Source organism: Macaca thibetana, chromosome 4 (assembly GCF_024542745.1).
Source record: "Macaca thibetana thibetana isolate TM-01 chromosome 4, ASM2454274v1, whole genome shotgun sequence".
Taxonomy (NCBI): domain Eukaryota; kingdom Metazoa; phylum Chordata; class Mammalia; order Primates; family Cercopithecidae; genus Macaca; species Macaca thibetana.
In genome coordinates this window covers 37,613,771-37,628,473 of record NC_065581.1, presented here as the reverse complement: position 1 = coordinate 37,628,473, position 14,703 = coordinate 37,613,771, and the positions used below count along the sequence as shown (strand labels likewise).

At 50.5% G+C, this 14,703-nt stretch overlaps 1 protein-coding gene across 6 annotated transcripts in view; it reads left to right on the top strand.

Moving 5' to 3' along the window:
* The window catches only part of CPNE5 (copine 5), a 97,291-nt gene that overhangs the window by 33,162 nt on the left and 49,426 nt on the right, over positions 1-14,703 (top strand). For 2 of the 6 annotated variants that reach the window (XM_050787630.1, XM_050787626.1), the window contains exons 4-9: positions 4,829-4,932; positions 6,379-6,418; positions 6,632-6,708; positions 10,235-10,294; positions 12,411-12,461; positions 12,761-12,824. In XM_050787630.1, the coding sequence (XP_050643587.1) occupies positions 4,829-4,932; positions 6,379-6,418; positions 6,632-6,708; positions 10,235-10,294; positions 12,411-12,461; positions 12,761-12,824 (396 nt within the window). Of the gene's footprint in view, positions 1-4,828; positions 4,933-6,378; positions 6,419-6,631; positions 6,709-7,198; positions 7,518-10,234; positions 10,295-12,410; positions 12,462-12,760; positions 12,825-14,703 lie in introns of those variants that run through there. The other 4 variants (XM_050787631.1, XM_050787629.1, XM_050787627.1 and 1 more) reach the window with 3 other exon arrangements.

Sequence of the window (14,703 nt, the reverse complement as noted above, 5' to 3'; positions counted from 1 at the left end):
GTCTTAACTACCTCTGAGGCTTAGTAATCTTTCACTGTCCAGCCTAGCTCGTGTGCCCCTTTCCTGCTCTAGGAGATATTGGGAATGGGCTTGCAGTGTCCTGTTTCCGGGGGAACTCCATTTTCTTCTTAGGCAGAATCAATCTCTAGGGTATTCCCCTCTATTGAAGCTGCAAGTGCCATTTTAAAAGCAGCCTTGTCATCTTCCTTAATGGGTGTTTTCCTTGGAGCCTATGCTGGGGGTGGGGCGGGGTGGGGAGGGAAACTGCGTAAAGGATGCCTGCTCCTTCTGGGCTGGGGCTTATCTAAAATCCTGCTAGAGGGATGCTTTGAGGTTGTTGAAGGAGGAGGGCAAGTGTACTGAGAGGAAGGAAGGAAGTCCCTTCCTTAAAGGAGGATTTTCTCAAACCTGGGTGTTTACCTGGAATATTTTGCAGGAAAGCCATTAAGAGACATGTTCCTTTTGTCTGAAGGCAGGAGGTATTCATCAAGAAGAAGAGCAGGAGAGGAGAATGCAGGAACTCTTTTGGAACGGGGTTATGCATTGTAAGATTGTTACTGAATTTAGGGGGTGGGAAAGGAACCCAGTCTTATTCAATCTGATGTCCTCTCCATTGCTTGACACACACTGGGACTGGGATAAATGCTTGTGAAGGAAACCTCATCTTTATTTGATTTTCATAATGCTTGATGACTCCTCACAGTTAGATGCAGTAGAAATATAATGGGCTTTGGAGTTAGATATACCCGGGTTTAGGTCCCAGCTCTGCCTTGCTGTGTGATCTTGGGCAAGTTACGTAACCTCTCTGATTTTTAGTTTCCTCGTGTGTAAAATACCTCACAAGATTTTTGTGAGAATTGAATGAGATAACTTAATGATCCACTTAACCTGGTGAGCATTTAGTAGGGGCTCAGTAAATGTTAGTTTCCTTCCCTCCTCCTGCTATATTCTCATTTGTTAGTGATTCTCAACTCCATCTGCACATTATGATCAGATGGATCACATTATGATCCCTTTTTTAAAGGAAACTTTAAAAAAGCAGTTGTTCAGGCCCCACCCACTGAGATCTGGATTTAATTGGTCTGTGGTGGGGCTTGAGCATGAGCTTTAAAAAGCACCTGTTAAAGCATATATTTTTTAAAAAGATAAAATCATGACTACCATACAAGTATAAAATTAGCATGACAAGTATTTATTATCAAAGCTTGTTAATTAATGAGGAAACCAGTAAGATGTTGCAACCAGTTCAAATAATTCAAACAACACACACATATAGATGATCAGGAATGCTGAAATGAATTTACACATAGATGCAAAATTGGTCAATATCCATATGGCACAAAATGTTTAAAACCGCTCCTCGTGCATTGTATATATTCAATAAACAGCAGCTGTTATGATCTAAACTTGCGACTGTGTATTAAATGCTGTTAGGTCCTGGGCTGCAAAGATGAGGAGAACTTGGATTCTCCTGCTGCTTGAGAAGCTCACAACCTAGAGGGGTAGAAAGAGACTCAAAAAACTCAGTAGATCATTATCAGGCCACGCAGTAAGTGCAGCCTTAGAGATGCAGGAGGACAGTGGGCGCGCACAGGAGGGGTGGGGAGTTGGAAAACAGGATGGCCAGGGAGCTAAGGCTCCAAGCATTAGGAATTGGCACATGTGGGGCCCCTTAGGAGGCTGCCATGGTAGTCAAGGTGACAAGGTGAGAAAGTGATGAGGCCGGACCAAGGCCACAGCAGAGGAAGAGATTTAGCAGATGAGATTGATTGGAACATGAGATTGACTCGCCAAGGGAGTGAGGGACCACAAGATGCCAAATCTAGTGTTCCATGTTACCTGGAGTGGGAGCTTCCCTCTCTAGTGAGATGGAGTCTTTCTCTGTCACCCAGGCTGGAGTGCAGTGGTGTCATCTCAGCTCAGTGCAATCTCCACCTTACACTGGGTTTAAGTGATTCCCCTGCCTCAGCCTCCCAAATATCTGGCACTATAGGTGTGTGCCATCACGCCTGGCTCATTTTTGTGTGTGTGTGTTTTTAGTAGAGATGGAGTTTCACCATGTTGGCCAGGGTGGTCTCAAACTCCTGACCTCAAGTGATCCGCCCGCCTCAGCCTCCCAAAGTGCTGGGATTACAGGTGTGAGCCACCATGCCTAGCCCCTTTGGAAGTTTCTAACTTAATTCAGGGTAGAAGGGACACTCAGGGTAAGCCCCAGGTAACCCAGGGCCTCATCTACCACATGTGTGAGGGACCCATGTGCTGGTGTTTTCCTGGACTGCAGAGCCCCATCAAGGAAGACTGACACTCTGACACTCAGGATTATTAAAAAGAATTAACAGCCCATTTAAAATATTTTGCTTTGCACCTGCCTGTCTTACTGTTTTGAGACTCTGGTAAATATTGTAACGAACAGCACCCCTGCCTTCATGTAGCATACAATGTGGTGGGTTTTTCGTTCATTTGCTTTTGTTTTGGGAGACAGGGTCTCTCTCTATTGCCCATGCTGGAGTGCAGTGGTGTGATCATAGCTCACTACAGCGTCACCCTCCTGGGCTCAACCATCCCCTCACCTTAGCCTCCTGAGTAGCTGGGACCCCAAGTGCATGCTACTATGCCTAGCTAATGTTTTTCATTTTTTAATTGTGGGAAATAAAAGCACATAGCATAAAATTTTCCATCATAACCTTTTTTTTTTTTTTCTGTTTTTGAGATGGAGTCTCGCTCCGTTGCCAGGCTGGAGTGCAGTGGCATGATCTCGGCTCACTGCAACCTCCACCTCCTGGGTTCAAGCAATTCTGCTTCAGCCTCCCAAGCAGCTGGGTCTACAGGCATGCGCCAACACACCCAGCTAGTTTTTGTATTTTTAGTAGAGACGGGGTTTCACCATGTTGGCCAGGATGGTCTTGATCTCTTGACCTCGTGATCCGCCCGCCTCAGCCTCCCAAAATGCTGGGATTACAGGCATGAGCCACCGCGCCCAGCCACATCATAACCATTTTTAAGTGTACAGTTCAGTAGAGTTACAAATTTGCATTGTTGTGAAACAGGTCTCTAGAACGTTTTCATCTTGCAAAACTGAAACCCTTAACCCATTAAACAACTCCCCCTATACCCCTCCACCCTGCCCCGATCACTGCCATTCTACTTTCTGTGTCAATGAATTTGGCCACTTTAGATACCTCCTGTAAGTGGACACATACATTATTTGTCCTACTGTGACTGGCTTATTTCACTAGCACAATCTCCTCAAGGTGCACCATGTTGTAGCACATGACAGGATTTCCTTCCTTTTTTAAGGCTGAATGATAGTCTATTGTAAATGCAGTGGTTTTGAACTTTACCTCTTAGCCCCCACCCCTTTTTTGAAACAAAAATTTTGCTCAAAATGTCTACTGTATTGAGCAGATACAAAAGAGAGCTGCTTTGATGGGATGGTTGGCCTGGACTCATGCCCACTCTGCCCTCCTCTAAGGCCTATGGAGCCTGCAGGAGACTTGGATCCCAGTGGACCACCACCTAGCCCAGTGGTTCTCAAAGTGGAGTCCCCAGACCCACAGCATCAGCATCACCTGAGGACTTCTAAAATGCAGATTCCCAGGCTCCATGCTAGACCTACTGAGTGACAGCTTCTGGAGTGAGGCCCTCCACAATCTGTATTTTACCAAGTTCTCTAGGTGATTCTGATGCCCAAAGATGGAGAGTGACTTGGCCTAAAGTCATTTGCGAAACTGATTGGGGTTCAATTATTGACTGCCTATTATGTACAAAATTCTAGAATATCAGCTGCAAGGGCAACCAAGACAATTCAGTCTCTGAATTAGTTAGCTATTGCTGAGTAATAAATCACCTCAGAATTTGGTGGTTTAAACAGCAGGCAGGAATCTGAGTGCAGCTTTGATGTGTCCTCTGGCTCAGGGTCTCTCACAAGATCACAGTGAAGGTGTGGGCCGAGGCCTCAATCATCTCAAGGTTCAACTGGGCAAGATTTGCTTGCAAGCTCACCCAGTGGTTGTGGGCAGGATTTCAATTCTTACGGATGGGCAGATTGACAGCCGCTGTTCCTCACTGGTGTTAGCCTGGGGCCTCCTCCTTTCCTTGCCGCCCTCTTCATAAGGCAGCTCACAACATGGCAGCTGGTTTTATTAAGTGGGCAAGCAAGACAGAGCAAGAGAGGGTGCCCAGACGGAAGTCATAGTTGTTTATAACATAACCTTGGAGGAGACGTTCTATGACTTGTGCGATACTCTGTTCAGTACAAGTGTGTCACTAGGTCCAGCTCACATTCGAGAAGAGGTGATTATGCAAGGGCATGAATACCAAAAGGTGGGGATCTTTTAGGAGGTGGTCTCCTACGGTCCCTGCCTCTGCCCTTGTGTTTGCAACTGGGGAATCCAATAAGTACACACCTAATTGTGGAATCAATTCTCAGTCATGGAGTGGGCACCAGTCAGAGAAATAAAATTCTCTGGCTGGAGGAATCAGGAAGGCTTCCTGGAGGAGGTGGTATTTACATCAGGCCTTGAGGGAATGAGGATATGCCACTGGCAGAGACGGGGAGGCCAGGTGAAGGGAAGGGCCTGCTCAGGTATTAAGACCATCAGCTTGCATGGAGATGGGGAGAAGCCATGTGGGTTGGAGCCATACTGTACGTGGCTTCCACTGTCAGATGCAAGAACTCATGCTTTGATTGGGAGGGGATGGATGTCAGGAGCCTGGAGAGACAGGGCTTTCATAACTGCCAGAACCAGGACTAAGGGGCTCTGAGCCCAGTGCTCTCCCCGGCCCTACCAGCCCAGCCCTGAGGTTTACCCTCCAACTTCTCTTGCAGTTCGGGCGCACTGAAGTCATTGACAACACGCTCAATCCCGACTTCGTGCGCAAGTTCATTGTGGATTACTTTTTCGAGGAGAAGCAGAACCTCCGTTTTGATTTGTAAGTGGAAGATGGTGCTGAAGATGCAGCCAGGTGGGGAGGAAGATTGCTGGGAGGTAGGACCACAGGCCTGTGGTTGGGGGAGGTGGGAGGAGCTGAGATATTAGCGGGAGCCCAGGTTGGCCTGGGATAGAAATGGCAATTAGCTGAAGTCTGCCTGCACCCTTACCAGGAGAGACAAATTTAACAGTTTGTCTCAGTTAAGTTGGGAATGGCATCAGGCAAGCTTCTTGGTGCCGGGGAATGTCCGCTGAGGAAAGATCCTGAAGGCAACTCTTGGCTGTGCCTCTGGGAGCCCTTTTCTCCCCTGGTAACCAGGAGGGAGCCACTGGCTGCTTCCTCTGTCTAAGCGTGTTCTGGGAGAGGGTCCCTGCAGCCTCCCCTCCCGCAGAGGTGGCCTGGCTGGTGGGGCTCAGGCATCCAGCAGCCACTGGAAGATGAGAGTGCCTTTCTCCTGACATTAAAGATCAGGGTGGGATTTCAGGCTTGGTAAACAGGCCGGGGAGTTTGTGATGTTGTTTTTATGGGGTATGGGATGGTTTGAAAAGTCTTTGCCCCACAGAAGAGTGGTCAGAGTGGGAAAGAAGGGGGTTTGGGACCTTAGGGAGCAAAGGAAAGAATGCAGTGGAAGGAAATAACTTTGGAGGGAATGATGGGAGGTATTGAGGCTGAGGAGAGTCAGCACAGCCCATCGTAGAGAAGTCACCTGGTGACATTTTGGAGAGGGCTGATAAGAGAGTGACCATCCCTCAGCAGGAGTCATCTGGGCCTGGCATGGCTGTTTGGCCACAGAGATGCCAGTGGGTGGGTGGGAGACACTGGGGGAAGGTGGCAGGTGAGGCTCCAGGTGAGCAGACCCCAGGTGAGGGGAGGAGGCCAGCTGCAGCATCACGCTGCCTGTAGATGGCTGAGGTGAAGGTGTTAATGCCTCCCTCCTTCTTGAGTGACCAGGCCCGTGGGCAAGCTCGGCAGGCCTGGGTAGGGTGAAGCCATAAGGGAAGGTCAGAAGCAAGGTATTAGCACCACGGGCAGCCAAGGCTTGGCTGCGAAGATCAAAGATGGGAAACTCTGTAAGTGAGGGGAATGAAAGGTAAGGTGGCTCAGCCACCTGTGAACCAGCCGGGCCAACAGAGCTCATTGATTTAATTTTTTCCATTTTTAATGAGGTGTAACATACACATAGTGAAGTGCGTAAATCTTAGCGCCTACTCCACGATGCATTTTTACATCCATTTCCACCCCTCTGACCATCACCCAGCTCAAGGACAGAACATGTCCAGCACCCAGAAGGCTCCCTTTCATGCCTTCCAACAATTACTCCTGGAAATATTCACTGCGTTGGGACCTGTTTTTGGGGGACAGGGGCCCTGACTCAACTTGAGAACCCAGGCAGGATTAGGCAGAACATCCGCAGCTGCCTTCATCATTTCTCTGTGTTCCCTGCAGATACGACGTTGACTCTAAGAGTCCCGATTTATCCAAACACGTGAGTTCTGCCAGTGACTGCTCGGCAATTCCACGGTTTCTGAAATGCCATCCTTCGGGTGGGCCTGGGGCTTTGCTGGGACGGAATGTGTGTCTGAGGCTGCGCCCTGTCATTTGAGGGCTCTCACGCTTCCAGGAATTGTGCGATGGGGGAGGTGGGATAGCTGTGAGCAGAGTGGGTGACACTGGTCTCTTCTGTTCCCTGGACATGCAGGATTTCCTGGGCCAGGCCTTCTGCACCCTTGGAGAGATTGTGGGGTCCCCTGGGAGCCGCCTGGAGAAGCCCCTCACGTGAGTGTCTAGGTTGCTTTCCCGGTGGTGGGCCAACTTCCTGCCCATTCTGCTGGGAGCTGGCTCAGGGCGGGGGCAAAGCAGTCAGCTGGCTATGACTGACATCTGCAGGTTGTTAGGAATAAAGAGACCCCATGCATCACTGCTGTCACGGGGCTTCTAATCCAGGTATTTCAGGGGAACCCAGGCTGGGTTATTAGAGCCCCATCTCCCGGGAAGGCTCAGGAGGGAATAGACTAGACACCATATAATCTATTCCCACCCTGACCCCTATCATAGTGTGGAAGAAGAAACTGAAGCCCAGAGAGGGGAAGTGACTTGCCCAAGGACACACAGCTAGAAAGAGGGACAGCTGGGATTTGAACCCAGGGCTCTACACACATAGCATATTCCTAAGACTGTTCACAGTTTATAGGCCAGAGCTGGCTACAGTGAGGCCCCTCCCATCCCATCCTGTCCCTGGCAGTCCCTGAACTTAATTTGCTTTTAGGGAAAAACTGTTGCTCTGAAGCAGGCTCTGGGATGAGGAATCCCAAGGCTTCTCATAGTGCAGCCTGAGGATGTCTTCAGGGACAGCCAGGGCTGGCCAGGTGGTAAGGGTGACCTCTCTTGTCCCTATTACTCAGGAAGTCCCAGGGGCAGGACCTGTGCCTGTATAAACAATTCTTACCTTTCCCCACACTGGGGAACACTGGTCACCATTTTTTGGTGTCCATGTTTCTCTGGACGGCCACCCTCACACTTTGCATTTAAACAAACTAATTTAACTGGATCCCGAGCCTTTTGAATATTTTAGGTTGACACTCATGGGCAGGGCCCAGGAAAGAGAGGGCAGACTGGGACGGGCATCCAGGCCACAGGGCAAAGAGCCCAGGAAAGGGAGATCATTAGCCCCCCGCTTGCTTCTGCCAAGTTCCCACTGGATGCTGTCCCCTCACCATGATCAATCATTGCAGTGTGAACCGGGCATGGTGGCTCACACCTGTAATCCCAGGGCTTTGGGAGGCCAAGGCAGGTGGATAGCCTGAGCTTAGGAGTTCGAGACCAGCCTGGCCAACATGGTGCAACCCTCTCTCTACTAAAAATACGGAAAAATTAGCTGGGCATGGTGGTGCACACCTGTAGTCCCAGCTACTCGGGAGGCTGAGGCACGAGAATCTCTTGAACCCAGGAGGTTGCAGTGAGCTGAGATTGCACTACTGTACTCTAGCCTGAGCAACAGAGCAAGACTCTGTCTCAAAATAATAATAATAATAACTGCAGTGTGTGTGTGTGTGGTCTCTCTTCCAGATCCTTGCCCGGGACCCCCAGTAACTCATGGTCCCAGGGCTCCTGGAAATGTTTCCTTGGCTCCCAAAAGGTCTCATCTCTGGGTTCCTAGAAAACAATGAAAATAGCTATCATTTATTGAGAACAGGGGGAAAACCCCTGTTTTGGGGGCCTCTGTAGCTTATAGAATTTGAGGGCCTCTTGAAAAAAAGGATACAAAATTCACATTCATATTTGGTAGGCCCCTCCCTCTTAGGACATATTTCTAACAGGTTTTATTCATGATTTCATATTCTTTCTCTAGGGACATCTGCCCCTGTGCCCACTTCAGTGTTAACATGTGCTAAGTGTAGCACACCCATTAGCATCTGCTCTTTCCAGCAGCACCCCCACCCATGACTTTACCTGGGTTGCCAGGTTGGAGATGCCCTACCAGGGAGGGTGTCTGTGCTTCCCAACTCCCAGCTACCTGGGTCCAAAACCACTAGTCATTTGGGTCTGTTTCCTGCCTGCTGTCACCTGGTCCACCGTTGATGACAGGGAACTCTTTCTGGGGGTGGGGGAGTATTGAGGGAGACTTCCTATGGAGATGGCTTTTGAAACTGAGCCTTAAAGGACATGCAAGATCTAAAATATAGAGGTTGGCGGGGCACAGTAGCTCACGCCTGTAATCCCAGCACTGTGGGAGGCCAAGGGGGGCGCAGATCACCTGAGGTTGGGAGTTCGAGACCAGCCTGACTAACATGGAGAAACTTCATCTCTACTAAAAAATACAAAAATTAGCCCGGTGTGGTGGTGCGTGCCTGTAGTCCCAACTACTAGGGAAGCTGAGGCAGGAGAATCGCTTGAACCTAAGAGGCAGAGGTTGCAATGAGCTGAGATCATACCACTGCACTCTACCCTGGGTGACAGAATGAGACTCCCTCTCAAAAATAAAATAAAATAAAATAAGATAAAATAAGATAAAATAAAATAAAATACAGAGGTTGATGGCAATATTGGAGGAGGAGGTGGACCTTTTACCTCATCAAAGATTTTATGTGTCTTAGTGTAGTTGTCTTCCTGACTAAACCCTGTGAAAATCTCCTGTTTACTGGACATATATTTTGGGCCAGGCATGAGGGTCAGTATTTTGTTTGTGAAATCTGTGTTAGTTCACTGGGGCCGTTGTGGCAAATGCCACAAACTGAGTGGCTTAAAAAACGAAAATGAATTTTCTCACAATTCTGGAGGCTAGACATCAGAGATTAAGATGTCAACAGAGTTCACTTCTTGTGAGGATGGCTGTCTTCCTTCTCATCTCTGTGTCTTCACGTTGTCATCTCTCTGTGCACCTCTGTGTCCTAGTCACCTCTTCTTATGAGGACACCAGCCATTGGATTAGGACCCACTGCCATGACCTCATTTTACCTTAATTTCCTCCTTAAAGACCCTATCTCCAGGCCGGGCATGATGGCTCATGCCTGTAATCCCAGCACTTTGGGAGGCCAAGGTGGGCGGACCACCTGAGGTCAAGAGTTCAAGACCAGCCTGGCCAACATGGTGAAACCTTGTCTCTACTAAAAATACAAAAATTAGCCCAGTGTAGTAGTGCGTGCCCGTGGTCCCAGCTACCCAGGAGAATCACTTGAACCCTGCAGGTGGAGGTTGCAGTGAGCCGAGATTGCGCCACTGCACTCTAGCCCAGGTGACAGAGCGATACTCTGTTTCAAATAAAACATAAAAAAATAAAAAGAAAAAGAAAGACTCTATCTCCAAATATAGTCCCATTCTGAGGTCCTGGAGATAAAGATTTTAATACATGAATTTTGGGGGATACAGTTCAGCCCATGTCATGATCTCATGTGATTCTTCCAGCAGTCTCCCCATCTCGCAGTCTGGATGCGGAGGCTAGAAAGGGAGAACAGGGGTTCCCAAACTGCAGCAGGCACCAGTGTCACCACAGATTGCTGGGTTCCACCCCGCAGAGTTCCTAATCCCGCGGGTATGGGCTGGGCCTGGGAATTTACATTCCTATTAATAACGTTCCCAGGACACGCTGGTGCTGCTGGTCTGGGCATCCCACCTTGAGAACCACTGAGGGAGAGGAATTTGCCCAGAAGAAGGGCTCTGCTTGCTCTGGCCTGTGACTTTGATCCTGTTTTAATGACTTCCGGAGCAGTCGCTTGTCTCCAAGCATCTGGATGCCAAGTGTGCTGGCCTGTCTGGATGGGGGTACTCAGCTCATGGCATGCTCTCTCTTCCCCTCTCTCCACAGGATAGGTGCATTCAGCCTGAATTCCAGGACGGGCAAACCCATGCCAGCCGTGTCCAACGGGTAGGTCACCAGACATCTCTGGCCCTGGAGTCCTTAGACATTCAACCAGCTCTGCAAAGGGGGCCTCAGAGTCTGGGCCTCGTCCCTGCTCCCATCCCTGTGAATCTGGCCCTGATCCAGGGGACAGAGAGTCCTAGGTTCCTCCTTAGGCACCCAGGCTCTTTGGGCCCTGAACAGAAGCCCCGACTTGGCAGCGAGCCGCTCCCCCATCCAAACTAGAGCTTGGGCATCTCAAGCCCCGGTGGCTCCTGGGACTTCAGGGAGAGGGTGGGGCTTACAGGTGAGGGATGTTGTCTAGGAATAGCGGGGCTGGGCACTCTCTGTTCCCTTCCTCTCTCCCTGGCCTGGTTTCTCTCGGCCCCCAATCCCCACCCTTCTCTCCCCCTCTTTCCTCCCCTCTCTTTATCCTTTCCCCCCTGTTCCCCTTCCTTGTTTTGGCTGCTGGATGTCCGCCTCCTCCTCACCACAGAGTAGATCCAGCTGAATCCCCACTTTTCACGTTTGCTCGTTTGCTAGCCAGCTGCGGTGGGCCAGCCTCACTCCACCACCCTGACCATCTGGTTTCGGCTGGCCTCATGCAAATGTGGCCAACGCAGAGCCTCCCCCTCCTTCCCTCCCCTTCTTTCCCGGTTGGGGAGTTCCCACCCTGGCTTCTTTCTCACGCCCACTCGCCCACTGGGGCTGGGGGTGGGGGAGTGCAGGGCAGGGAACCTCTGCCTGCAGGGGCCTCTGCAGAAGGGCATTTTATTGGAGTAAGCAGAGCTCCCCTGGCCTTCCCTGAAAGCTGTCAGGAATTGAGGTTGCAGCAGCTGGATATGCCACTGGGCCAGCTGCAGGTGGGGAGGGGGCCTCCAGGGGGCCTGGGATGCTCACCGCCCAGGGAGAGCGTGAATGCTAATTCACCGGGAGAGTAGAGAAGCAGCCACTGGGGAGGCAGCGGGAGGCAGACAGAGATACAGCGGCAGGGAGGGAGAGAGAGAAAGGAAGGCCAAGAAGGTGGGAGCAGGTTGGGGCTGGAGAGGAGGGAAAGAAGGATCGGAAATAGAAGAAGGACTCAGAGGCAAAGAGAGGAACAGATGGAGAAACATGGGGCGGAGGAGGCTGGCGTGGAGGATTCTATCTCCCTGGGCAAACAAATCATGTCTTTACTACCATGAAGGACCGGACCAGGGGGTGGGGAAGGGCTTTGAGGCACTCAGCTCAGCTGCTCAAGTCTAGAGGGACAAGCTGGCAGGCACTGTCCCCTGTCCGTGGCAGGGGATGCCCCAGATGTGGCCCCTGCTCTGCTCACCTGATTTGGAGAGATCTGGGCTGTCCTGTCAGCGCCCCAGGGCCGGCTTCCCTTCCTCCCCTGCCTCCTCTGTTTGAGAGCCTCTCCCTCCAAGAGCTGGTGCTGGGAAGAGCTCCATCAGTGGTTCTCAAAGTGTGTTCCACAGACAACATGCTGGTGGCCCTGTGGCTGGCCTGAGGTGTGAGGCTGGATTTTACCGGCATTGCACAATTGTGAAGCAAAGGGTGCGGGGAGGGGGATGCTGCTCACTGCGGACCTTCTCTGTGCCAGGCACTGTGTGGGTATATACAGTCACATTCATTATATAGGGGAGAAAACTGAGGCTCAGAGAGGTACAGGAATGAGCCCAAAGTCACAGAGCTGCTGGACAACCCGACATTTTCCTCTCCCTCCCAGTGGCCCCTCCCCCACCTCTGGCTTAGTCCCAAACATCGGAGTGGGCTGGGCTGGTGCCCAAAGCCCATCTAACCAGGGGGAGAGGTGGTTCAGGTCCCCTGGGTGGAGCCCCAGCTGAAGAACTGCCCTCCTGGAGGGATGTGCTGGGGTGGACCGACTTCATGGACCTTGACCTGGTTGCCCATTTCACTGGGGAGCTGTACAGTCGGCTGGGATCTCTCACTCCCAGGGAGACCCCAGCCAAGGCACTCAAGGGGACGTAGCCATGGGACAGAGCCTGGGCAAGCTACCAGCGAGGGTCCACCAGCCCTCCTGCCTTCCTGCCTCCCACGACACATCAGAGTGGCTCAGAGCTGGACTGTCCTGGGACTCTGGGGGTCAGCTGGGTGTGAGGTGGGGTGGCTAGCCCATGAGGTCTTTTGCCCACAGAAGTGGTCTTTGGATGGAAAGTTTGAGAACCACTGGTCTGGAAGCCTCCGGGTGAGTCTGGATGCTTTTCCAATTCTAGGACTTTCACTGCAGGCACTACCCTTCCTGGTGGGCTCTCGGGGAGCAGGGGGTGGGGCAGCTCCAGGCTTGGGGACCCGGCCCCAGGAAGCAGTGCACTAGGCCACACTGCCACAAGGATTTCAGGAGACTCTGTCTTCTCAGGGGCTTTGGGGCAGATCTGCTGGATGGTAGCGGGAGGGGGAGGCTGGGCAGGGATTGATTGAGGGAGTATCAGGTTTATGGCTCTGTCTTTGTCTGGCTTTCCATTCTTTCATCTTCTCCTCTCCCAGTGGTGTCCCAGGAAAGAAATGTGGCACCATCATCCTGTCCGCTGAGGAGCTCAGCAACTGTAGGGTGAGTGGCAGAGGATTCCAGCACAGGACGTGGTTGGGGTGGGTGGTGACGGAGTGCAGGTTGGCCTCCCTGAGCCCCTGGAGGGAACCAAGGGTAGACAGGGCTCCTGATGCTGACCTGGCTGTCATAGAATTCTGCAACATCGGAGCTAGTGGGTGTTTTCCCTTTTTATAGCTGAGCAGACTGAGGCCCAGAGAGGAGAAGGAACCTCACCCACAGTCAGCAGCAGAGCCCAGCTGAGCTCCGTCCCCTGGCTCCCATGCCAGGGCTCCCTCCCCTCCCCATCACGGCCGCCACTCACGTGTCCTTGAGCCGAGACTGCCTTGGCACCAACATTGTGACAGCAAAGACCTTTTCAGTCTTGAAGGAAGCCTGGGTGCTTGACATTTAGCTGTCATTTTTCACTTTCATCTCTGGAGTAGGGTGACACCCCGCATGGGGCGGATGGAGAGTGTCTGTGCGCGTGCATATGTTGGGAAGAAGTCTGCAGTACCAGGCAGCCCTTGGTCTTGCTTTTTCTGTAGGACTGTTGGGGATCAGGAGATGGGGACAGCTGAGCACACCAAGAAGGGGCTCAGGGGACCTCATGATTAATAATAATGATAAAGTATCATAATGGTGATGGTCAGTATTTGTCAGGTAATAGCACTTTACATAAGTTATCACTGCTCTTGACAATCATGCTAAGAAGTAGGTACTAAAATGTTACTCCCATTCTATGGATGGAGAAATTGAGGCTCAGAGAGGCAAAGTCACCTGTTCAAGGAAGACAAGCAGCAGAGCCACGATTCTAGTCCAGGTCAGCTTGATTCTAAGATCTGGGCTCAGCCCCGAAACCGCCGCTATCTTAGGTTACTAAGAGTGGCTATAAAAGTGGGAAAGTGGTGGAACTTGGAGAGAAGAGGAGGAGGCTGGGACAGACGCAGGGAGGGGCAGGGTGCAAGCATAAACAAAGCCTGGGCTACCCTGGGAACACAGCTTCCCACGGGGCTGGGAGGGATGACCAGGAGAAACAAGATTTTCCTACCTTCCTGGGAGGTCAGTGCTACGGATCAACTGTCGATCAATATTTACCCTACTAGAAATTTAAACAGAATTTTTAAAAATGTATGTATTAATTCCTTTAGAAATAACAATAGTTGAACCCATTATGGGTCAACATAAATAACATATATTTTGAGGCCGGGCGCAGTGGCTCACGAGATTGCAATCTCCACCCGCTCACTGCAGCCTCTGCACTCCAGCCTGGGTGACAGAGCGAGACTCCGTCTCAAAAAATAAATAAATAAAATAACATATTTTGAAAAACAACAATAACTTACAATAATCATTTAATGAGAAGAGTGGCCGTGTTTTACATTTTTGCAAATCTCCTTAATGTCTGACTTAATGGAAGACATCCAGATTCTCATGGCTGCTTCTGTAGTCAATCTATTGTGATATCCCTGTCGAATAACCTCTGGAAAACTCTTCATCGAAATTATTACGAAAATAGTGTTGACCCCACAGATCCCCCGGGGTTCCTGGTCCATACTTTGAGAGCTGCTGGTATAGAGATATAACAGTGTTAGAGAACATGAATTGAGTCATTATTTTGGGCCATACACTGTGCTAAGTGGTTTACATGTATTGACTTATCTAATGTATTATAATACATAATGTAGTATGTAGTATGATGTGTTGTAATATCTGATGAATTACGGTCCTCATTAATTTTCCTCACTTTTATAGATAAGGAAACCGAAGCACAGAGAGGTTAAGTGACCTGTCCAGGGTCACACAGCCACTGAGTAGAAGAGATTTGAAACTTGGCAGTTTGCTTGTAGAGCCAAGGTCTTTAACCACTGGGCTGTGGTGTTACAAACTCTGTTTCCAAGGA